Source organism: Penicillium expansum (genome assembly GCF_000769745.1).
Source record: "Penicillium expansum strain MD-8 chromosome Unknown contig276, whole genome shotgun sequence".
Taxonomy (NCBI): Eukaryota; Fungi; Ascomycota; class Eurotiomycetes; order Eurotiales; family Aspergillaceae; genus Penicillium; species Penicillium expansum.
In genome coordinates, this window is record NW_015971413.1 from 177,126 (window position 1) to 198,756 (window position 21,631).

The 21,631-nt window shown below is 48.9% G+C and overlaps 8 protein-coding genes across 8 annotated transcripts; 5 read left to right on the forward strand and 3 right to left on the reverse strand.

Annotated features, from left to right (window-relative positions):
* Nucleotides 1-474: 474 nt before the first annotated feature.
* PEX2_083520 (cytochrome P450) lies at nucleotides 475-2,250 on the reverse strand (the record flags this gene model as incomplete). The annotated part of the gene is made up of 5 exons (XM_016745622.1): nucleotides 475-576; nucleotides 631-1,419; nucleotides 1,477-1,595; nucleotides 1,654-1,894; nucleotides 1,942-2,250. The coding sequence occupies 5 exons, from the start codon at nucleotides 2,248-2,250 to the stop codon at nucleotides 475-477; spliced, it is 1,560 nt and encodes a 519-aa protein (XP_016595521.1).
* A 495-nt stretch (nucleotides 2,251-2,745) lies between these two features.
* On the reverse strand, nucleotides 2,746-4,320 carry PEX2_083530 (glycosyltransferase family 69 protein; the record flags this gene model as incomplete). Its single annotated transcript, XM_016745623.1, has 1 exon — nucleotides 2,746-4,320. One exon carries the CDS (start codon nucleotides 4,318-4,320, stop codon nucleotides 2,746-2,748), a length of 1,575 nt encoding a protein of 524 aa, XP_016595522.1.
* Nucleotides 4,321-4,901: 581 nt separating this feature from the next.
* On the forward strand, nucleotides 4,902-5,495 carry PEX2_083540 (uncharacterized protein; the record flags this gene model as incomplete). The annotated part of the gene is made up of 1 exon (XM_016745624.1): nucleotides 4,902-5,495. One exon carries the CDS (start codon nucleotides 4,902-4,904, stop codon nucleotides 5,493-5,495), a length of 594 nt encoding a protein of 197 aa, XP_016595523.1.
* A 2,138-nt stretch (nucleotides 5,496-7,633) lies between these two features.
* mirC (siderochrome-iron transporter MirC) lies at nucleotides 7,634-9,698 on the forward strand (the record flags this gene model as incomplete). The annotated part of the gene is made up of 5 exons (XM_016745625.1): nucleotides 7,634-7,854; nucleotides 7,911-8,041; nucleotides 8,104-8,838; nucleotides 8,891-9,552; nucleotides 9,603-9,698. 5 exons carry the CDS (start codon nucleotides 7,634-7,636, stop codon nucleotides 9,696-9,698), a joined length of 1,845 nt encoding a protein of 614 aa, XP_016595524.1.
* A 2,229-nt stretch (nucleotides 9,699-11,927) lies between these two features.
* Nucleotides 11,928-12,802, forward strand: cdc42 (Rho family GTPase CDC42; the record flags this gene model as incomplete). Its single annotated transcript, XM_016745626.1, has 4 exons — nucleotides 11,928-11,947; nucleotides 12,035-12,154; nucleotides 12,283-12,661; nucleotides 12,740-12,802. 4 exons carry the CDS (start codon nucleotides 11,928-11,930, stop codon nucleotides 12,800-12,802), a joined length of 582 nt encoding a protein of 193 aa, XP_016595525.1.
* A 1,288-nt stretch (nucleotides 12,803-14,090) lies between these two features.
* Nucleotides 14,091-15,442, reverse strand: PEX2_083570 (agmatinase; the record flags this gene model as incomplete). The annotated part of the gene is made up of 3 exons (XM_016745627.1): nucleotides 14,091-15,061; nucleotides 15,123-15,249; nucleotides 15,314-15,442. 3 exons carry the CDS (start codon nucleotides 15,440-15,442, stop codon nucleotides 14,091-14,093), a joined length of 1,227 nt encoding a protein of 408 aa, XP_016595526.1.
* Nucleotides 15,443-15,685: 243 nt separating this feature from the next.
* Nucleotides 15,686-19,517, forward strand: PEX2_083580 (putative beta-ketoacyl synthase (Cem1); the record flags this gene model as incomplete). The annotated part of the gene is made up of 11 exons (XM_016745628.1): nucleotides 15,686-15,737; nucleotides 16,170-16,336; nucleotides 16,414-16,521; nucleotides 16,574-16,645; nucleotides 16,703-17,056; nucleotides 17,112-17,480; nucleotides 17,534-17,657; nucleotides 17,709-17,725; nucleotides 18,081-18,348; nucleotides 18,404-19,042; nucleotides 19,111-19,517. 11 exons carry the CDS (start codon nucleotides 15,686-15,688, stop codon nucleotides 19,515-19,517), a joined length of 2,577 nt encoding a protein of 858 aa, XP_016595527.1.
* A 788-nt stretch (nucleotides 19,518-20,305) lies between these two features.
* On the forward strand, nucleotides 20,306-21,553 carry PEX2_083590 (mRNA guanylyltransferase; the record flags this gene model as incomplete). Its single annotated transcript, XM_016745629.1, has 1 exon — nucleotides 20,306-21,553. The coding sequence occupies one exon, from the start codon at nucleotides 20,306-20,308 to the stop codon at nucleotides 21,551-21,553; it is 1,248 nt and encodes a 415-aa protein (XP_016595528.1).
* Between the last annotated feature and the right edge of the window lie 78 nt (nucleotides 21,554-21,631).

A 21,631-nucleotide genomic window follows, 5' to 3' on the forward strand; every position in this document is an offset into this window, starting at 1 on the left:
TTAGGATGGTTGTGTGTTTGACTTGGGAAGGCACGAAGGACCTCCTTCCTCTTGAGAACGCAGTCGCGGGAACAAGCATTCACCTTCGTGTCAATAATGTCTTCTCTACAGACATTTCTAATAGACATTGGTTAGAACTTCTACCTTGTTCATTTCACCACACCAAGTTTGAAGATATAGACAAGGAGAAGATCTCTAGAAGAACATATTGTTCTCAGGATATCTAACAAAGAAATATCCGGAACAAACAGCACTATGCTTGTGCTTTGGACAATATATTGTTCATCGGCTACTACGCAGAAACTGGACAAACACTACGTGATACCTTTGAGCATGGCCTTCTTTAGTCTTATTCTACTAATAACTCTTCCAAAGTAGCTTCGGTGTTTATACTAAAGTCTTCGGTAACCGGCATCTGCAATATAAAACCCTCTGGATGTGCTTTTTGAGTTGGCTTTGCTATGGGTTTAGCACCTAGCCTTCCTTGTTATATGTCAACCTCACGTCCATGTTCTTTTGCCTCACAAACCACGCATTAACAGTCTCCCATTCAGCACTAGGATCATCGAATTTAATCTGAAGTTCGTCAGAGTCAAATCCCAAATCTCGGGCTGAGGGCCATATTCTCACCTTGTATCTCAGAAATAACGACGGAATCAGCTTATAAATCTCAAGTAAACTGATATTCTTGCCAATGCAAGTCCTCGGCCCGGCCCCAAAAGTAAATGTCGCACGAAGCATCTTCTGCCTTCTGTCCTGGAAACTCATCTCAGACTCAGTACCCATTTTGAGCCACCGTTCCGGAACAAATGACTCCGCATTCTCCCCAAAGACGTGGCTCCGATGTATTATCCACGGATTGGCACCAACTATCGTCCCAGCTGGCAGAAATGGACCACTGCCAGGAAGCTGGAGTCCCTCGGCAGGCACGACCCGCTCCAGCATCAATCCTACGGCTGGGTGAAGACGTAGTGCTTCTTTAATCACTGCATCGAGGTAAGGGAGTTGCTCTTGGCTTTGCTTCCATGAGACGGGTAAAGAGATCCGACTTTCTTCCAAGGCGATGGTGAGCTCTTGGTGTAGTTTCATACTCGCTCGCGGGTCCTTGAGGGTGTAATAAAGTATTGCTCGGAGGGAAATCGCCGTTGTGTCGGAGCCAGCATTCATATTGCTGATCGTATATGAGAAGACTTGGTTGTCATTCACAATGTTCGGGTGCTCATTTTTCGCTTCCAAGAAACGATCGAGAAAATCTTTTTTCTTGTTGGCCACTGGTGATGTGCTTTTCTGGTTCTGGTTCAGTCGTTCGTCTAGTCTTGCGCGAGCAAAGCGAGCGACAGCTCCGGTCGAACCCCCTCCGAATAAGCTCTTGAGAGGGTTCTTGATGAAAAGGTAGTCAAGCCACGGCATCTGTCCAATCTAATACTCAATTCCATTAGTTTTTGAGTCAACTAGCTCATGTCCTGCAGTGCCAACCTTTCCGGAATAGTCGAGCATATGCTCCAATGCGACGATGATTCCGTCGATATCACCCCCTCTCTGGAGGAACCCAAGTGGCTTACTGAATGTCAATTCTCCGATGACATCAAAAGCATCTTTTGGGCTTTGTTAGTTTCTACTCTCATGTCTCACGGGAAGAACTAGACTACTTACAGTATTGTAGCCAAGCAGCAATATCGCAGACTTTTGCTTCAGCTACAAACTCATCCAACTTCCCAAATAAAGTATGGATAGTCTTATCCACAAAAGGCTCAAACTCGGTCAGAGTACTCATTGAGTAAGCTGATGAGACAGGCCTCTTAATAGCAGCATGGAAATTTTCATCGGTTGTGGTAAATAGCGTAGGCGTCGGTCTGCCTTTGGCAAGCTGCTGCTGAACACAATAGAAATTTGTCTTTCGAATGTTAGAAAGGTCAATCAGTTCTTTTAATCTGAACTCACTTTCTGATATCCCTTATTAATCCCATATATCGTTTTCAAGGCATCCAAATTCCGCACACTGACCACGTTGGGTCCTATTCGAACATAGTCCCCGTGTTTTTGGTGAAGGTTGTAAAGTGTCACTTCTGCGTGACCATTGGCGACATCGATAAACCTCCAAAGATTCGTAATCTTGGCCAGTAATGGTCCGGGGATTGATGCTACTCCTGGTTTGAGATAATTGCGCGTGAAGTGAAATAGAGCAAGGGTGACAAGGATTGCTGGTAGATGTGACCAGGCTGAGATCAATGCTTCTGAGATGACGGCCATGGTGAAGTCCTCAGGTATTCTCCCCAGGTGTGCTAGTATGCCTAATTGCTAGGCATAGTATTTATACCTCAGATCTAGGAAAATGCGGAGAAATGCGGGGAAATGGGAGAATTCCGCTCTTCTAGCGACCCGCGGAATGAGCCTCGCCTGGAGGGAAGGTATAGCCGTGGGAGAATGTGATTTATTAACGTAACTTACAGGGACACCTAGGTATTTATGTAGGTATATAGCTAGGTAGGACCGGAGGATGACTACTTGTCATAATGCTGGGCAGGTGCATAGTGGTTGTACAGGGTGGTCATGCGGTGGAACGCAAAAGCTCTCACTTTTGTCAACTACACAAGTCCTGAGATATAAACATTGGGCGACATATTATTCATTTATCTAATGCTCCTAAAGATCTCTCCAACAAAACTATCAATACACCAAAGACACCAAAGGATAAGGAAATATATATAACAAGAATGGGTAGAATGGGTATCTGATTCCAGAACATTAGAGCGTCGATGATGGGACAGGAATGCTCTCAAATCCTTTCTGCCCGGGCTTACGGTCTTCAACAATAACCTGAAGGCCACGACGACCACAATAGCCATCATTGCCCGCAACCCGATCAACGACTTTGAAAGAGCCACCACCATCATGTGCAGCATCCGGAACCCACACAGTCTCCTGCACGGTTTGGCCGGGGACTTCCGCGCGACGGGGATTGTGCCAAGGCAGACCGACGAGGTGATTTCCTAGGTTGTGAAGGAACGAGTAGAGTCCCTCAAAGCGGCGGGTGACTCCCAGCCAAGAGAGGGTGCGGTGGTCATAAGCAGTCCGCACGAATGGGTTCATGTAGATGCCTGTATCAGTGATCTCGTCGACGTTGGTTGGCCGGTCTTGGATGTCCGCGTGGATGAGACAACATTCAGACGCCTCCCAGAAAAGATCGTGCCCGGAGCGGAAACGTGCCGGGTTAGGGGTTGTAGGCGGCGAGCCTTTTTGGAAGTATTTGGCATCAAATGCCACCATTCCTCCCCAGCAGCTGCGCACTCGCACTGCGTCTTTTCCGGCCAGTACATCGCTTCGGCTCTCGCCTTTGCCGGATGTAGTGAACCATGGGTAGAAGGGGAGGCCCATGCTGTAACCTTCAAGATCACGGGTGGCATATGTGTCGTAGAATTTGATGGGGTTGTCGAAGTCTACAGCGCAGGCTGCACGATATTGGGCAACACCGTCTTCGTTGGCGTTTGTTGAGAATAAGAGCTGGGGGACCTCGGCAGGGTGGAAGAGGATATCGTTCAGATAGAGTAGCTTATCGAACTTCATCTCAGGATGGTCGATCAATGGCTGTAGTGCTCGGTTCCGAACCTGGGCTAGATATTCGATGCGCTTGATTCGCTTTGACCCACCGGGAATGGTCACAGTGGGTATACTCTTCGGGTCCAGGTGCTTTTCAGACACAATGGCTTTCTGGCACTGCACTTGCTTCTCTAATGCGCGCAATGCGCGCTCTCCCTCCTCACCGCTGTCATTCTCGTAGATACTCAGGAACACATTGTCAGGCCCAAGCAAATCAACCAACTCCAAAAGTTGTGTTCCCCATTGGCCCTGGGCAAGCTCGCCACCACTATCATAGAGACTTGCTGCGATAAAGACCTTCTCATGGCGGGGATTGCCTCGTCCAGGATATGAGCTCTCGAGTACTGATTTGCGGAGTGTAGAGTAATGCGCGGGCAGATGGGTATATGACGGGAAGAGGATCGAGGTGAAAAGCGCGAGGACAAAAACGATGCCGGCGACGACGGGGAGGTAGCAACAGCGGCGAATGCAGAAACGTCGAGAACAGCTCGGTCGTGGTGTGCCTGCGAGGGCCGGTCTGGAAGGGTTGTTCAGGCGGCGATAACCTGCTGACGCCGAAGAGAGGATTCGGGATAACCAGGGCAGTTGGCGTTTGCCAAATTTGGATGAAGAAGGGACTTGAGCTTCAAAGTCGGCCTCATCCAGGTTGAACGTCCCCTGCGAATCAACTGAGGACCGTGAGGCAAGCTCCCATTCATCGGGATGGAGTAGTCGTGCGGTCATGGTGGATCGTGTCACCAAATGGGTATACACCCTTGGGACTATCTTCAACTGCAAATTGATCCAATAAGGTGGCTCGTTGCAGCCATTATTGATGATAAGGAAAAAGCGACCTGTTTGGTGATTTCCGCCGGGCCCCATGGAGAACTTACATCATCAATATGATCACGTGGTATCAACAAGTCTATGATGGATGTACAACGTGGAGCTTAAATGTTTCTGGATTTCAATGTATATGATTGTAGATATGGAAATCAAACATTGAATTAAAGGGTTATGCCGAGACAGTCGTTATCCATTTCATCATCTGGGCAACTCCAGTAGAAAACAAATGTGCAAAATGATATTCCCATGGAAGTTCCGGTATGTAGTGACGTAGCTGTAGTCGGGGCACCCGTGGACTGCCAGTTCTGTTCGCGCCCAGATGAAATCATTTATCTTTCTGCTTACTCTCTGTATTCACTGACCTTGTACTTCTCGGTTTTCCACTTAAATCACCCATCTGTCTAAATATCTGCGGCGTGGTGACTGAACATACTTCATCTGTGGTTATACCACTGCTTCCCCGCATTCCACAGCCCACCATGTCGCAATCGCAATTCAAATTCGCCAACTCTGATGCCAAAGTCCCAGGCAAGGGTACTCCTCCTCCAGAGTTTACCATCAATGCACCAGCTTCCACAGATATATGGGCTAAGCCACCCTCCACCATCCGCTTCTCAGCCCCGATCTTGTACAAGTCTGTGCCGTTGAAGTCATTCAAGCGGACCCGCGTCGCCTTCAATGCCCTTTGGGAGAAGAACTATGATCAGGGCGGCGTGATCCTCGTCCTTAATACCGCCGATGGTGGCCAAAAGTGGGTGAAGAGCGGCATTGAACTCACCCACGGCAGACCCCACCTCAGTGTCGTTGCCAAAGACAACTGGGCGGACTGGAGCTTGCTTCCGGTGCCCTCGGGTGGTGGTGCAGCAACTCTTGAGCTGGTAAAGGAAAAGGACAACAGTCTGTGGATCTATCTTGTCGAGGGTTTGCAGAAGTCTCCTATCCGAGAGGTCACTTGGGTCTTTGAGGAGGAGAATGTGAAGGACTTCTGGGTTGGTGTCTATGCTGCCCGGCCATCAAGTGAGGGCGGTGAGTTGCCTGTCAATTTTGGTCATTTGATTATAGACCAGGAATAGATTAGTGGGATGTTGTTAGTTATATGCCCCAATAACGAGATAGCGATGGCCATTGCGAACAATGATGATATATGATGAATAGGATAATTGGAATGAAGTAAAGCAAGACTACTTTTGACAGTACTTTTGAATGGAGCCAGTAGAACATTCACGATCTATCCAAGTAAGAATAGAGATACCGGCTTGCTGCAGAAATACCACGGCTCCACAGAGTTCTAGGTCCACCTGTGCATATGCCAAATATGACTGACATGGCGCAGATCAGCCGATGTGCGTATAGGTTCCTGTCAATAAAATTGTTTTCTTCCCCGATTTATTGTTCGATCTTTGTCATGGCGGATGATCAGCCGTGCTGGCGGTTACTAGGTGCATCAACGGAGCGATTAATGTCAGTTTGAACAGACATCCACCTACGGAGTATAAGTACACTATACACGTTAGATAAAACAGTTGTGATTTTAGTGTACCAGGTGGGTTAACATCCGTGTCGGATATCTACATTTTACTCTTAGACCTCTACCTATACGTAGATTACATACAACTTACATCCACTTTGGATCCTCTTTCTGTTCATGTTCTCATTTTGATATTAATGCGACAGTATCTTATGTTTGTACACTGCGGAGTACCCCTGTTAGAGAGCATAAGTCTACACCTTCCTAATCGGTGTTATCTGATCCTACTATACCTAGTGCAGTGTAATCCCGACAATCGGGTGTATGCGCTGCACAAGCCCTATTTCGGATGCCGAGGTCACACCAGTCGCGTGTTAATATGACACAAGTGGAGAAAAGTAAATTAACTAGAGATTCCTTTCATAGCTTCCGTTCTTCCATTCCTTTTTTTGAATTTCCTTTCCACTTCAAAGTGTGCGTTAAATAATGTAGAAGGGGAAATGATCCATGAATATAGCCCCTGGTCAAGTGACCGGCTCCGTCATTCCGGCAGTGACATGATGGTTTCCCTAGATCGGAGTCAGTTGACAGGGTAGCAATGCATGTTGCTGCCAGATAGTGGAGACATTTCCAATATATTAAGTAGTTATGGAGGTTCCTGATAAAAATGGGAAAGAAATACCTTCCTTTACTCCGTATAAAAAAAATATATAGAAACCAATATCAAAAAGGAACATCAAACTTTTCATCTTATCTGATGGTGTGAACCAGGGAAGAAGTGACTTGGCAGTACCAAAGACTCAGCTCATGCCACCAAGTGAACAGATGTATCCCGGCCCCCTCCAATTGTAACATCAACGGGTTCCCGTACCCGAAACTCCACCTTTTTTTAATTTTCCTCTTTGACACATCTTTACCTTTTGGGAAAAATATACTGGGAAGCACCTAGGCATTTCAACATCCTAGAATGATGACTGGACTGCTACTGTGACACTGTTTCTTAAACTGTCTTGGTGCATTAACCTGGAATGCGAGAGATGAGCTGAGATCGGACCTCAGCCTCTCACCTCACGTCTCTGCCACCACAGACCCCATCAACGTGCATAAGTGCGACCGACGATCGGGCTTGGTGTGATTTTGCGCAGCAAGACCAAGGCTTGCAGGCCTAAAATCTTCAAGACCTGCTTCCCCTTACATTTGGGCGTCTCCCTCCGAAGCACGGCGGATCTACCCATCCGCCAATCTGCCCCATAGGTGTTTACCGGATCCTTCTTCTTACTTACAATAGCCCTTCATGGGTCGACCCCCGAGGCAAGCGCGCTTCCATAACTTTTTACATATCGCGCCCCATATTTATTTTCTTCTTGTTCTGGCCTAATCCGGTCTCCGATTCGCTCTTGACATCTCGTGTTGTCGTTTCTTTTTCCCGGGTGGACCTGACTGGTTCGGGCTACTTGGCTGAAGAGCGCCGAAATTACTTACTATTAGAGCAGGCTTTCATCCCTTTTATGTGATACGCCTGCCGCTACTTACGTCTGATACCGCATGAACTCTTTTTTTTTGATGACCTGTTTTCCGCTTAATCGCCGCTTTTAAGATCACCGTCTTTCGTATATGGTTTCTACCAATCCCAGACCGAACTCTCTGACCGGCTATTCTTATTCTTATATGGACGCTGTCTATTAAAGAATACTCCCGTTGAAAACGTATACCATCTTGTGGTAACCGTGCATCGGTCACGAGATGCCACTTCTCGATCCACGCTCAGGACCGTCCTACGGCGCTATCGAACACGCAAACGCCAGAATGGAGGATGAAAGGGACCAACTGTTGCAGGAGGACTACGAGGTCGAGGGCCAGCCTAGTGGACTGTCTACACCGGATGAAATGCAGGAGGGAGTCCAAAAGATTGAAGCTATCAATTTGACTTGGACAACCAAGTCTTTAATGGTAGCCTACATCAGGTTCGTGTGGCTTGCAGTCCCATGCTCCTGGTGAACCCCGCTGACTTGGCGCGAAGTATATTCCTCATGGCATTCTGCACGTCGCTGGAAGGTCAGACTGTGATGTCGCTGTCTGCATATGCGACGAGCTCATTTAGTAAACACTCGTTGATCTCGACCGTCCTCGTTGTCCAAAATGTGGTTAATGGTGAGAGTTTAATACCCCGCTTCAAGGCAATGAGCTACTACTAATAGTTAATCGATCTCTAGCTGTCATCAAACCCCCTATGGCTAAGATCGCCGACGTATTCGGTCGCTTTGAGGCTTTCTGTTTGAGCATCCTTATATACATGTTGGGATATATCCAAATGGCCGGCTCTACCAACGTGCAGACCTACGCCTCTGCCCAAATTTTCTACTCCGCCGGCTCGACCGGTTTGCAGATCCTCCAACAAGTCTTCATCGCCGACAGCAGTGATCTGTTGAACCGTGCGTTCCTCGCCCTTCTGCCTGAATTCCCATTTTTGGTTACGGTCTGGCTCGGGCCGACCATTGCGGACGCAGTGCTCCGCAATAGCTCATGGCGATGGGGTTATGGAATGTGGGCTATTATCTTGCCCGCATCCTTCCTGCCACTCGCCCTTACGCTGCTCTTCAACCAACGCAAGGCCCAGAGATTGAACTTAATCAAAAAGCGGACTAGGAGACGGACGGACTTGGTCAGCGTCATGCGTCGGACTTGGTACGATCTGGACGTGGGCGGACTGGCCCTTTTGTCCGCTGCCGTCACATTAATTTTGGTGCCTTTGACTCTTGCGTCCACCGCAAAGAACGGGTGGAAGAGCGTCAGTATTTTGGTCATGATCGCGCTTGGTGTTGTTTGCCTGTGTCTACTACCGCTCTGGGAGTCTTCACGAAAATTGGCTCCCAAGCCCCTACTCTCTCTACACCTCCTCAAGCAGAAGACTGCCCTTGCGGGCTGTGCATTGGCGTTCTGGTATTTCAGTGAGTTTATTATTCTCTTGACCTTCGAGGTGTTGTTGCTAACCTTACCTAGTGGCCTTCTACTTTTCTGTTCAGCCTTATCTCTACTCCTACCTGCAGGTTGTACAGGGGTACGACGTTGCCACTGCGGGGCGCGTCACCCAAACATTCTCTTTCACCGCAACCATTTCCGCATTCAGTGTATCACTTCTTATCAAGTATACCCGACGATACCGCATCTACATTACCATCGGATGTGTTGTTTACATGACCGGTCTAGCCCTGATGCTCCTGTGCCGAGGAGAAGGAGCCTCGCACTTCCAAGTCCTCGGCACACAAATCATAGTCGGCATCGGCGGCGGTCTGATTAACGTTCCCGTCCAACTAGGCGTCCAAGCATCCGCCAGCCACCAGGAAGTCGCAGCAGCCACTGCGATGTTCCTGACTTCCATGGAGATGGGCGGTGCAGTCGGCGCCGCTATCTCAGGAGCCGTGTGGTCCTCTGCCGTCCCACACAAGCTTCTCAAATACCTTCCCGAGGAAAGCAAGGGCCAAGCCGCTGAAATCTTCGGCAAGCTGACCACCGCTCTGTCGTACCCATTGGGGTCTCCAACTCGCATTGCTATCAACCGTGCGTACCAAGAGACTATGAATCGGCTGCTGACGCTGGCTGTCATCGCCACCCTCCCCCTCATTCCGTTGAGTCTTCTCATGGTCAACTATAAACTTGACAAGGTAAGCCGCTAAAAAGTGATGTCTGTTGATCTTTTCTGACTTGAATCTAGATGGGCTACGGTAGTCCTGAACGCCGGGTCGACCCGACTCCAGTTGAGGCAGAGGCAGAGCCCAACCCAGATAACGGACACTCCAAACGAACCTAAACTCCAGCATTCTTGTGTGCGTTCACCGCACACGACCATTACGATCTTACGAACTGAATCTTTTTTTTCATGGCTTAATTTTTCTACTGCATCTCGATATAAACCAGCAAGCGGCGTTTTGGGTTTTCGAGCAATTTGCAACACATCCTCGGTATATTTTGATCATCAAGGCTGGACAAAAGCCAGTCCATCATTTGCATTCGGCGTTACTATATATGTATTCGTGTGGTTGGATGTATCTATCTTCCCAAGACTGTAACAGTTCAATAGACCTAGATAGGTATGAATCCCGAAAATTTGAATACCCGAGCGGTAGAGAAATACTGGCCCTGCTAGACTTCACTACACTAGATACCGTAGTAATTTGTATTTGAACCGAATGATAAGGATAATATAGCCACGTCGACTCCGGGCCATATCCCATAATCTGGTCAAGCATCATCCATGCGCTCCAACGCAATCCGGCAGTTTCAACCCATCCGCCAGCGAACTGCCACCGAAACCAAGCGATTATTCCGATCCGGCCGGCTTGCCGCCCTCAGACCCTCGAGCTGTGACATGTTTCTCCCAGATTTCCGCAGTTATGGAATAGGGGTTTCATTTCCCTGCGACGGTCAGAAATAGAGTTGGTTCCCCCCTGTTTGACACACTAGACAAGGTATTCCGTACTTTGCATTGACTTGCACCAGCGAATATCCCAGTCTAGTCCAGCCCAAAACTCACGCATCGCGGCCTTATATCCACTGCTATCCGCCAATGCAGGAAGGATTTGGATTTGGGGTTGACTTTATTTCAAATCTCGAAAGCCTAGCTAGACTTATAAATATTGAATTGGCTCTTTTCTTTTTCTAATTTACTACCCGCCCCTCTTATCCTCCTCCAGCACTTATTCAACTCGTATACCACGTATATTACCCGTGCATGTACCTGCATATATGCATGCATGCATACCAGATACCGCAACGGAAGGGCTTAGGGGATACATGCGATACGAATTGAATTTGCTTAGTATCCCTGGCATGTGCATGTGATTACTGTAGATGTATAGACTACGGAGGTACTCCATATGGGGGCCGCACACTGTAATACTTGGATGCCATGTCAGCCGTCAGCTGTTGGCCATCAATCATCAGCAAGAGGTATGCTTGGTTAGTAATGTGAGTCACCTAACTAGGTAGCTGGCCCCGGTCATGACCTCAGCCAACCTACAACATAGTGAAGGCGACAGTTGTGGAGAGACTGGATCTGGATCGGGCTGCCAAGCTGTGACAGGAACAAGCCACTTACGGAGAACTATGGGTTGGATTTGGATTGTATAGTGTATGAACTGTATGAACTGTATGAACCAAGAATGTATTTTTTACCGTATCTATCTAGGTCCCTAGATCTCTCACACACATAAAACGTCGGTTTGCAAAAGGGGAGATTTAGGGCCGAGAGGAGACGGGAGACCCGTTGAGTGGTGAAACGGGATTGAAATTGGAAATTGCGAATCTTTTTTTTTTCTCTTGGGTTTCTTTTTTGACGGGAAATGAAAGAAATTAGTTCCAAGAGGAAAAGGGGGTAAATACTCCGGGGGTAACCTCTCCTTTTGTTCGGCACTTTTTATACGGGGCTTATCTTATAGACTTCCAAGGATATACTTGGTATCGTTGGGGTAATAAGTGTTTAGTACTTATGTACTCCGTACGGAGTACGGAATAGATGTGTAGAGATGTTGTTGGTTTCAAGACTGTGATCCCCCTAGTTGCCTTAAATTCAAGTGTAGAGAATAGATAGAAAATAATGGATCACGGCGCTTAACCGACAGCGGATGGCCGTTGATATTAATAGTATTCATAGTATTAATAGTACTTTATAGGAGTCGAGGGAGAGAAGGAGATGAGATGAAGATACTGATACCGTTGTCTTGGCAATAAATGAATGACATCGATAGAAAAAGATCATATTTAAATTTATTAATCATATGTAGATAATTCTACGGAGTACGGAGTACAAAAAAAGGATATAAAAGATCTTTCGAGATCTGAATTAATCCCTAATCAATAAATACCATAGGCTGTTAATCAAGCGAGAAGCTGTACAGACCGTGTATCGAGACTAGGGTGTCTAGACTCCATACTCTGCGGGTTGCCCCATTCAATCCAGACCACAGCTTCTTCCTCCCTTTTTGTCTCCCACACTCTTCTTCTCTATCACTCTTACACCAATACTTCTCAATCATTCAAAATGGTCGTCGCTACCATCAAGTACGCTATCCTGTTTCGCTTCACTATCCCCCCCTCCTCGCCGAGGCGAAAATCCCCCTCCAGATCTCATGGCTAACCCCAACCCAGATGTGTCGTGGTGGGGGACGGTGCAGTAGGAAAGACCTGTCTGCTCATCTCATACACAACGAACAAGTTCCCTTCGGAATATGTCCCAACCGTCTTTGACAACTACGCCGTGACCGTGATGTAAGTCATCCTCCGAAACTACCCCCCCCCCCCCCCCCCCGAGAAACCTCCCCGNTCCCCGAGAAAAAAAATTATACCTCAATCTAGCCTCAAAGAAACACTTCTAATCGACCGCTCTCCAAATACAGGATCGGAGATGAACCTTACACCCTGGGACTGTTTGATACCGCCGGTCAAGAGGATTACGATCGCCTGCGCCCGCTCTCTTACCCGCAGACTGACGTGTTCTTGGTCTGCTTCTCCGTCACCTCACCTGCCTCATTCGAGAACGTCCGCGAAAAGTGGTTCCCCGAAGTCCACCACCACTGCCCCGGTGTTCCCTGCCTGATTGTCGGTACCCAGACCGATTTGCGCGACGATGCCGGAGTCCGGGATAAGCTCGCCCGCCAGAAGATGTCCCCCATCCGCAAGGAAGACGGTGACCGGATGGCTAAGGAACTTGGCGCTGTTAAATACGTCGAGTGTTCTGCCCTGACACAGTATAAGCTGAAGGATGTCTTTGATGAGGTACACCGAAACTTCGATTTTTTGCTGCCCGATTATTTCCACACCGCTACTGACACGTTATTCTTTCTACTTTTCTAGGCTATTGTCGCGGCACTCGAACCCGCACCCAAGAAGAAGTCAAGGGGCTGCCGCTTGCTGTGAGCTTATTACTCATGGACTTATCGCAACAGGTTGGTCCGAGTGCGACGGATAAGTTGCACTTGGGTTGATGCCTAGTTGACGCGCGCCTCGAAGCAGCTACGATGGAATGAACCTGTTTATTTCGCTTTTTCTACTCTTTCACGTTCTATTGGGCGGCAAATATTTCTGGCTGGAACTGGTTTTCTGGGATATCAAATTCAGCGACAAAAAAAAGGGGGAGTGTGGTCTTGTATTATGGCTAGCGATGCTATCTGAAGCGTTCCATATCTACGTTTTCCAGTTGAAAATGGCTTCTGTGCTTTTTCTTCATCCCCTTTTCTCTTATTTTGTCTCTGTTCGCATATCCCGGTTCGAGCTCTAGCTTTAATTTGCTTTGTCCCGTTTTTTGGTTATTTCTTCTTTTCTTCTTGCTTCGCCTGGCTGCGTCTATCTGCCGTCTTCAACGACCTGCTCTCGAGTTACTGTTGGTACTCGTCTCTTCTCACCTTTCAATTTCCTCGATCCTCCACCCTCATTCCTCTCCTTCACGAACTACAGCGACAGCAATTTTGACCTTCTTCTCCCCTTTTTGTCGCGTCGACTACACTCCCCGCATCCTACCTATCACCTTCTCTGCGCCCGGCTCTCTCACCTCTTTGACCGTCACTCTCGGCGTTGGACGTCAGGGCGTCGTGTTTTTGGCTTTTAGCTGGCGAACGGTTTCCGTCACTGTGATCACCCCCATATCCCCAGTCCTTTTTTTTTTTCTTTTTTTTTTGCTCCCTCACGTGCTATTCATGTACCCCCAGCTTTGCGACCAACCCCCGGACTATGAATTTGAGCTTGCTGTACCCTTCTCTTGCAGATCCGGCTTTTTCTCTGCGTCTTTTTTTTTGCCTCTGTGTGACTTCGCCCTTGATTCCAATTTGATCTACTATCGCCATTACTCTCTATGCGCGCGCTCCTGATACAAGCATCTCCGTTCGTGTTCTTTCTCCGTCTGATCTCTTGCAGTCGTTCGAATTATGTCTCACTGAAGAGCAACGTTATTTCTGGGTCTTAGAAAGTCGCAGATAATGGACTCCAATTCAACCAGTTCTATCAAGTCGTTTTGGGTTTGAAAGTGTATCTGTTACTCGGCTTGTAGCATTTTGATATTGTGATTCCGGTGGCCTCCCGAGGTCCAAGTCTGTGATATCATAGGCTAAATGAGCATGACATCACTCCAGTCACAAGAAATCATATTCAAGAAATCATATATCATTCATTCTTCACTTCATTCCACGTACATCTCGTAGCTCTAGACATCTCAAAGCTCATCCTTAATCTCCTTCTCCTGAGCTCCCTCCTGCTCCATCCACCCATACCACCCACCAAGCTCCTCATCAACACCAGACTTAACAAGACTAGTAATAATCTCAAAAGCAACCTGCGCCGCCGCAAGAGCAGTAGTCTCCCCCTTGTTATCATAAGCCGGCGAAACCTCCACAATATCCGCACCCACAATGTTCAACTTCTCCAACCCACGCAGAATCCGAATAAACTCACGCGTAGTCCAACCACCAGGCTCAGGCGTACCAGTTCCAGGCGCCGTAGAAGGATCCAAAACATCAATATCAACAGAAAGATAAACAGGCTGCTCAGGATCAAGCCCAGTACGAGCAATAATCGTCTCAACAACACCCATAGGCCCAAGCTCATCAATATCATCCGCATGGATCCGAATAAAGCCCTGCTCAGGCCCCGGGTTCGTATAATCACCCGCATCAACACCAGTAAGACGAGTCCGCAGTCCAGCGTGCGCAGATGTAGTATTACAAATCAGTCCCTCCCGACTGGCCTTGTGGAAAAACGACCCGTGGTTGAACTGGGTCTGCTCCGACTGCCAGTACGCGCTGTATCGCACGGGATTCCATGTGTCGAGGTGCGCATCGAAGTGCACGACCGTGATCGGCTTCTGGTAGATCTTGTGCAGAGCGCGCAGAGCAGGCAGCGCAACGCTGTGGTCTCCACCGAGCGTTACGAGCTTCGGGTGCTTGGCCCCGATCCCGTTCGCCTTGGGTGCTTTGTTCACGATGCTGCGTGATCCAAGCTCCAGGAACGCTTCGTACATCTGGCGCTCAGCAAGCCCATTGTCGAAAGGAGTGATGGGGATATCGCCGCAGTCAGTGATCTTAGCCCATGATTGGTAGGGGTTGAGTCCTGCGCGAGTGTTGTAGCTTGTTGCGGCCATCTGGCGCGCGCTCGCGGCGCGAATTGCGCGAGGACCGAAGCGGGCTCCTGCGGGGGTTTTTGTTAGTACTGTGTTTCTTGAATTTGGGAGAGAGGGTTGCTTTCGTACCTGGTCGGTAGCTGACAGCTGTATCGAACGGCGCGCCGATAATGGCAATGTCGTAGTGCTCATCGGGCTCGATAAGACACTTGACTGGCTTCAGGTGGGCGAAGCTGGCAATGCCGGAGAAGGACCACTGGATAGTTCCATATTAGGAATTGTTTGAACCTCATTTATTGGATATTGTAGTATCATCATACCTCCTGATCCCACTTCTTGAGTAATTCCGCCCGCTCATGTTCGGGGACTACCTCGCCGTTATCGTGGTGCGCGCATGAGGCCGCGGAACCGGCCAAAGCCAGTGTAAGGAAGGTTTTCCAAGTAGGCATGACTGGAGTTATTGGGATGAAGTAAAAGGGAAGTTTTTGAAATGAAGATATTTATTTTTTCTACACATCTCTTGTCTCGTCAAGTTTCCTGAATCAGCAGTGTTGTAAAGGGAAAGACGAACAGATAGGGTCCCGGTCGTGCAGACTTTCCCTTCTTGGCTGTGGCCCGCTTTTCGGTTTTCTTTCTTTTGACAACTCCTCTGATAGCTTCGATAGCTTTGATACAAAGCTATTGACAATGCAATGCGGCGAGTTGTTGTAACTGGTCTTGGGGCGGTAACACCGCTAGGTGTAGGTGAGTTGCTTCTTTTTTTTGGTCATTTTTGTTGTTCTGTTGGCAATTGATAGCTCCAATGTCGCCCTTGGAGCTCGTCTGGGCACGTTATCGGGGTACAATGCATGCAATTACGCAATTCTACAATTCCATCTGTCAGCAAGGCAATCCCTGCGAGTGCGCTCTGCCCATCTCTGTCCGGGAGCCCATGCCCGATATCCGATATCCCCGGAATCTGGGCTCTCAAGCTCCCTCTACGTTCCCCACTTCCCACGCCGGAAAGGGAAGGTTTTGACAGCCAATGACGGAGGCCATGCGGACCAGTGCGGGACACTTGGAGATAAGAGACAGTACCCGCTGTATACATACTGGGTTTCACTATACGTGTTTGATCGTACTTTGGTGTTGGGAATTTGTGAATGTTACTGTGACTAACACTATGCTTGGCTGCAGGGTTTCGACGTACATGGAAACGTTTGCTGGATGGCCATTGCGGCGTGGTTAATGTGAAAGATCGCGATGAGCGTTATGCTGAGCAGCCCTGCCAGGTTGCTGCTGTTGTGCCACAGGGCAGTCGTGAGAATGGGGGGTGGACTGCCTCGGAATGGTTGAGTCGGACTGTATGTTTTTTTTTTAAAACTTCCTTCACTTAGTGATTTGTTTTGATTTGCAATGCTGATACTTTGGGGTTGGATAGGAGGAACGGAAGATGGCCATGTTTGCACAGTATGCCATGGCCGCGACAGAAGAGGCACTTCAAGATGCAGACTGGAAGCCCGAGCTTTTTGAGCAGAAGGAGGCTACTGTATGTGTGGGGATATGTTCTGGTTTGACCGCTATACTAACCATTTTGATAGGGAGTCTGCCTTGGATCAGGCATTGGGAATTTTGATGAAATTTACAACACGGTCATAGCCTACGACAAGGGGGTGAGGCTCTTCTATTGTACATGATCAAAGGAAGCATACAACTAACATGTTGCACAGGGCTACAAGAAGGTCAATCCACTGTTCGTGCCAAAGCTGCTGATCAACCTTGGCGCTGGGCATATTTCCATGAAGTACGGGTTTATGGGTCCGAGCCATTCCGCAACGACGGCTTGCACGACTGGTGCCCATTCCATTGGCGATGCAGCTCGGTTTATTGCCTGCGGTGATGCTGATGTGATGGTCGCTGGTGGCGCCGAGTCCTGTATCCATCCTTTGGCCATTGGCGGCTTTGGGCGTGCAAGAAGTCTAGCGACGGGATTTAACGATAATCCAGAGAAAGCATCACGGCCTTTCGATGCCGACCGTGCAGGCTTTGTGGTTGGCGAAGGCGCAGCTGTGATGATTCTCGAGGTATGTGTCCTGTCTCTTATGCGCATACTACCTGATACTGATGTCTGAAATATAGGAGCTGGAACATGCCCTCGCAAGAGGAGCGCGGATCTATGCAGAACTCAAAGGATATGGGTGCTCTAGCGACGCACATCATATGACCTCGCCTAAGGAAAATGGCGAAGGCGCGTTTATGGCTATGAAAAAGGCGCTTAAGCAAGCCCAGTTACGCCCTGCTGCGGTTGACTATGTCAATGCACATGCTACTTCGACCATTGTCGGCGACGCTGCTGAGAACGCTGCTATCAAGGCCCTTTTGCTTGGCCCTGATGGCAAAGATAAGGCTGCTGATGTGAACGTTAGCAGCACAAAGGGTGCCCTCGGTCATCTACTTGGTGGTGCTGGTGCTATAGAAGCTTTGATCAGTGTACTTGCAATCCATGAGGTGAGTTGCAGTCATGCACCCACTAAACTAGAGTATATGCTAACAAAGAACAGAATACTATGCCACCTACTATCAATTTAGACCGCTTGGCTGATGGGTTCAATTGCAACTATGCGCCGAAAGATGCCCAGTCACGACAGATTGATGTCGCCTTGACGAATAGCTTTGGCTTTGGTGGTACGAACAGTAGCCTTTGCTTTGCAAATTATTCATGATCTTTGTTTCTAGTGCATGTGTACGATACTGTATGATATTTTTGTTCAGAACAACCATGTGTTTAGGGCCAGAAGCTTGTCTAAAAATAATCGCTGCCTGATTGATCAACAATGTACTATATTAGAAAATTGGATGAAAGAACGGCAATAGTCCTACCTATTGGTTATTCTCAACAATAAACTAAAAATGTTACGCCCCAAGTACAATAGAGGCCAAAATGCCCATTCAATAGATCAATAGACGGCACGTGACCAATCCTAATGCGGAGCCCCAGCCCGACCTTGACTCCGGAGACCGAACTCATTCCTTAATAACCACCCTCCACGCCATTTCAAAGGCTTTCCGAGTGACAAGAAATTGTTCTGTCTCTCGGTACTCTCTCAGTTTGCGCTCACCATGGCGAACAATGGTGACCCCGGTCAAGGTACGCCATACCTGGTTCCTGTCAAAACCGCAAAACACCTAGGATACTTTGACATTAAGCTCGGCGCATCTAAAATCTACAAATGGTCTAAGCTAATTCAATGTTTGTTGACAGGACGAGGAAGTCTGGTTGATGCGTCCGGGTACACCTTCACGGACAAGGATACCAAACCCGGCAAGATCAAGGTGAAGAAGACGTCCAAGGCGTCCACCAAGAAGAAGGCAGATGGTACAGCTTCCTGGACATGCTTCCACCGCCATTGACGATACTAATAAACACATAGAGGCCAAAGATGGCCCCATCGATACCTCCCCTACCGCCTCTCCCCTCCCAACTCTCGACGGCAAAGTCGTCGCCGTGTTCCCAACCGGCAAGCCGCGTGAAGATGACCTTCTCGAAACCGTAATCTGCAAGCATTGCAAACGGCCCACTCTCAAGCAAACCGCAGCGGATCATGTCCGCGGCTGCTTGAAGGCGAAGCAGGAGAAGGCGCGCAAGAAGAAGGAAGCTCGCGACGCGGCCAATCGTCTGAAGGCCGGTGATGATAGAGACGATGACGGCCCTGACAAGGCCGACGGAGAAACTCACAACATGGGCCAGAAGAGTGCCAAGAAGAGCGCTACCAAGGGCACCGAGGACGGCAACAAAAAAGGCAAGAAGCGCAAGGCTGATGAGGACGACGGCAAGGAGTCAAAAAAGAAGAAGAAGAAGGACGAGCCCAAGCAAAAGACGGCCAAGCCGAAGGGCCCTGTCGATGTCGAAAAACAGTGTGGTGTTACTCTTCCTAACGGCGCGCAGTGCGCTCGTTCCTTGACCTGCAAGAGCCATTCAATGGGTGCTAAGCGCTCGGTTCCTGGCCGGACACTGCCGTATGATATGCTTCTCCAGCAGTATCAGAAGAAGAACCAGGCTCGCCAGCAGAGTAAGTTTGCTATCATCTTGTTCATGCTCGGTATAGATCACGAGATAACTAACCCGCTCGAACTACAGAGGCTGCTATCGATGCCAACGCTCCTCTACAAGAAGATATTGAGAATACCGGTCCTATTGACTCAGACGAAGAAAGAGACGCTGTCATGGCCGCCATTGCCCGTTCTGCGCCCCAGCCTCTTGTCCGCCACCCCATCATCACCACCAAGTCCAAATACCGATATGTCCGTATCAAGGAGCAAATGTCGCATGCCATGGGAGTTCGGAGCGGCGGTGGACTTTTCTCCAACGATGATAGCCAGCCACTTTTTGGTGGCATTCTCTTCTCGACTGTCGCATCCGATTTGGACTCATCCTCGTCCGTTGACGCCAATGGGGAGCCTGATGTCTCCGCTGGTGGAATTGATGTAGGCAAAAGATCCGCTGTTCCAGGTAACCGCAAAACTCCGGTTACTGGGGCTTCCTGATTGGCATATCAGTGGACTTCCGCATATCAGGCGATGATTTATGACGACTCTCTTTTCGTTTGCGGTTTGGTTTGAGCTTTTCCTCCGTGTACTGGATACTGGATGCTGGCGTTCATGGGTGCAGGAGGATTACTGACCATCGCACCATTCTTCTTCGATTTCTTCGCATCTTTTTCGTTCTTCGATTTCCCTGGATAGGCCATGGGTACAGGCTGGTTCTGTCTGCTTTGAAAGGTGACGATATGATACCCCGGCTGGCGTGATATGTACATTTGAAGTTTCGAAAGTAGTTGCAATTGAATACTTTCCACCTTATTGAGTTATGTCTGATATATTTGCATGCATACATACCATCTGTAATTAAATAGGACATGCCAATGAATGCGCTATACAGGATTACCTAGCTCTATACCTGAAGCTATTCAGATTACGTTATATATGCCTGAGGCATCAGAGCATCTCTAAGATCATTCCGTTCGCCGATCATACATTGTCTTTGAAACCTAACAGCCTGAGCAAAGCGAGCCATACTAGTATGACATTCGGGTGATCTTCTTTATTCATTCTCTTCAAAGCCCCCTGCAGCTGAAAAGCGTCTGGTTTATATTGTCGCGATTGCGGGCGAGCGCCCTTCGCATTTGCTATCCCTCCACCCACCAAGCTCTCCGAGTCTTATTGATCGCAACTCACCCCCCTCGCACCTCTTGAGGGAAGCCCGAGCTTTCCAGACTCATTCTTGAGTCTCTTATACCATAAACCCCGCCCCTCTAAACCTTCGATACTTCACAATGGGCCACGCTGTCCCCGATCTAGACGCGATAGGTATCAAAGCCGACCATGACCTAGCTGATCAGTTTCGCCGCGAAGTCGCCAAACTCCTCGGGCGCAACAACCTCAACTTCCCTGGAGCACAACCGGTCAGCTTCTCGTCACGGCATCTCGGCGAGCTGCAGCGGCAGGACTACTTTGTTTGCGAAAAAACCGATGGCATCCGCTGCTTGATGTACTTTGCGCGGGGAGATCCCGACTCCGACATGCCAGAGATTCACTACCTGATCGATCGCAAGAACGACTACCGCTACGTACCCGGCCTACACTTCCCCCTGCCGAACGACGAAAGTTTCCAGGGATACCACGTCGACACCCTAGTTGACGGCGAGCTTGTCAACGACACATACGAGGATGGAACCACCCAGCTGAAATATCTGGTCTTCGATTGTCTGGTGCTGGATGGACAAAGCTTGATGCACCGTACCCTGGACAAGCGGTTGGCGTACTTCAAGGAAAAGGTGCTCAGGCCATACAATGCCATGTACCGCAAATTCCCGGAAGAGAAAAACCACCGCCCCTTTGCAGTCGAGGATAAATCTACACAATTCAGTTACGGTATCGAGATGATGTTCCGCGAGATTATCCCCAAGGTCAAGCGCATCCACGGTAACGACGGTCTCATCTTTACTTGCCGCAGTACTCCGTACCGCATCGGCACCGACGAGCACATCCTCAAATGGAAGCCACCCCAAGAGAACACTGTTGATTTCCGTATGCGCCTCGAGTTTCCCATACTCGAGCCAGATACCGAGGATGAGGCCGAGGGCATCACCCAGCCCTACGTGGACTACGACACTATCCCAACCTGCCACCTGTTCGTCATGCTGAGTGCTGGCGAGTACCGTCTTTTTGGAGAGATGTTCCTTGAGCCGAAGGAATGGGAAGATCTCAAAGCCCTGCGCGTTCCTCTTGATGATACTATCGTTGAGTGTGCTAAAGATACGGAAGGACGCTGGCGCTTCTATCGTATTCGTGATGACAAGAACGATGCAAACCACATCTCCACTGTTGAAAAGGTTCTTGAAAGTATCGAGGACCGTGTCACCGAAGACGATCTCATCCGCCTTGCCCCCATCATCAAAACAGCTTGGAAGCAGCGCCAGCACAACATGGCTGCCGGGGACGAGGAGAAAAAACGGAGAGCCCAGGCCATGCCACCGTCCGCGAATGCGAATGGTGTCAAGCGGAAGTTCGAAGGGTCATGAGAAAGACATATATAGCCTTTTGGCTGAGATATGTGACTTCTTTCTCGGCTTCTCTTCGTCTCTGATTCATTGCAAGGC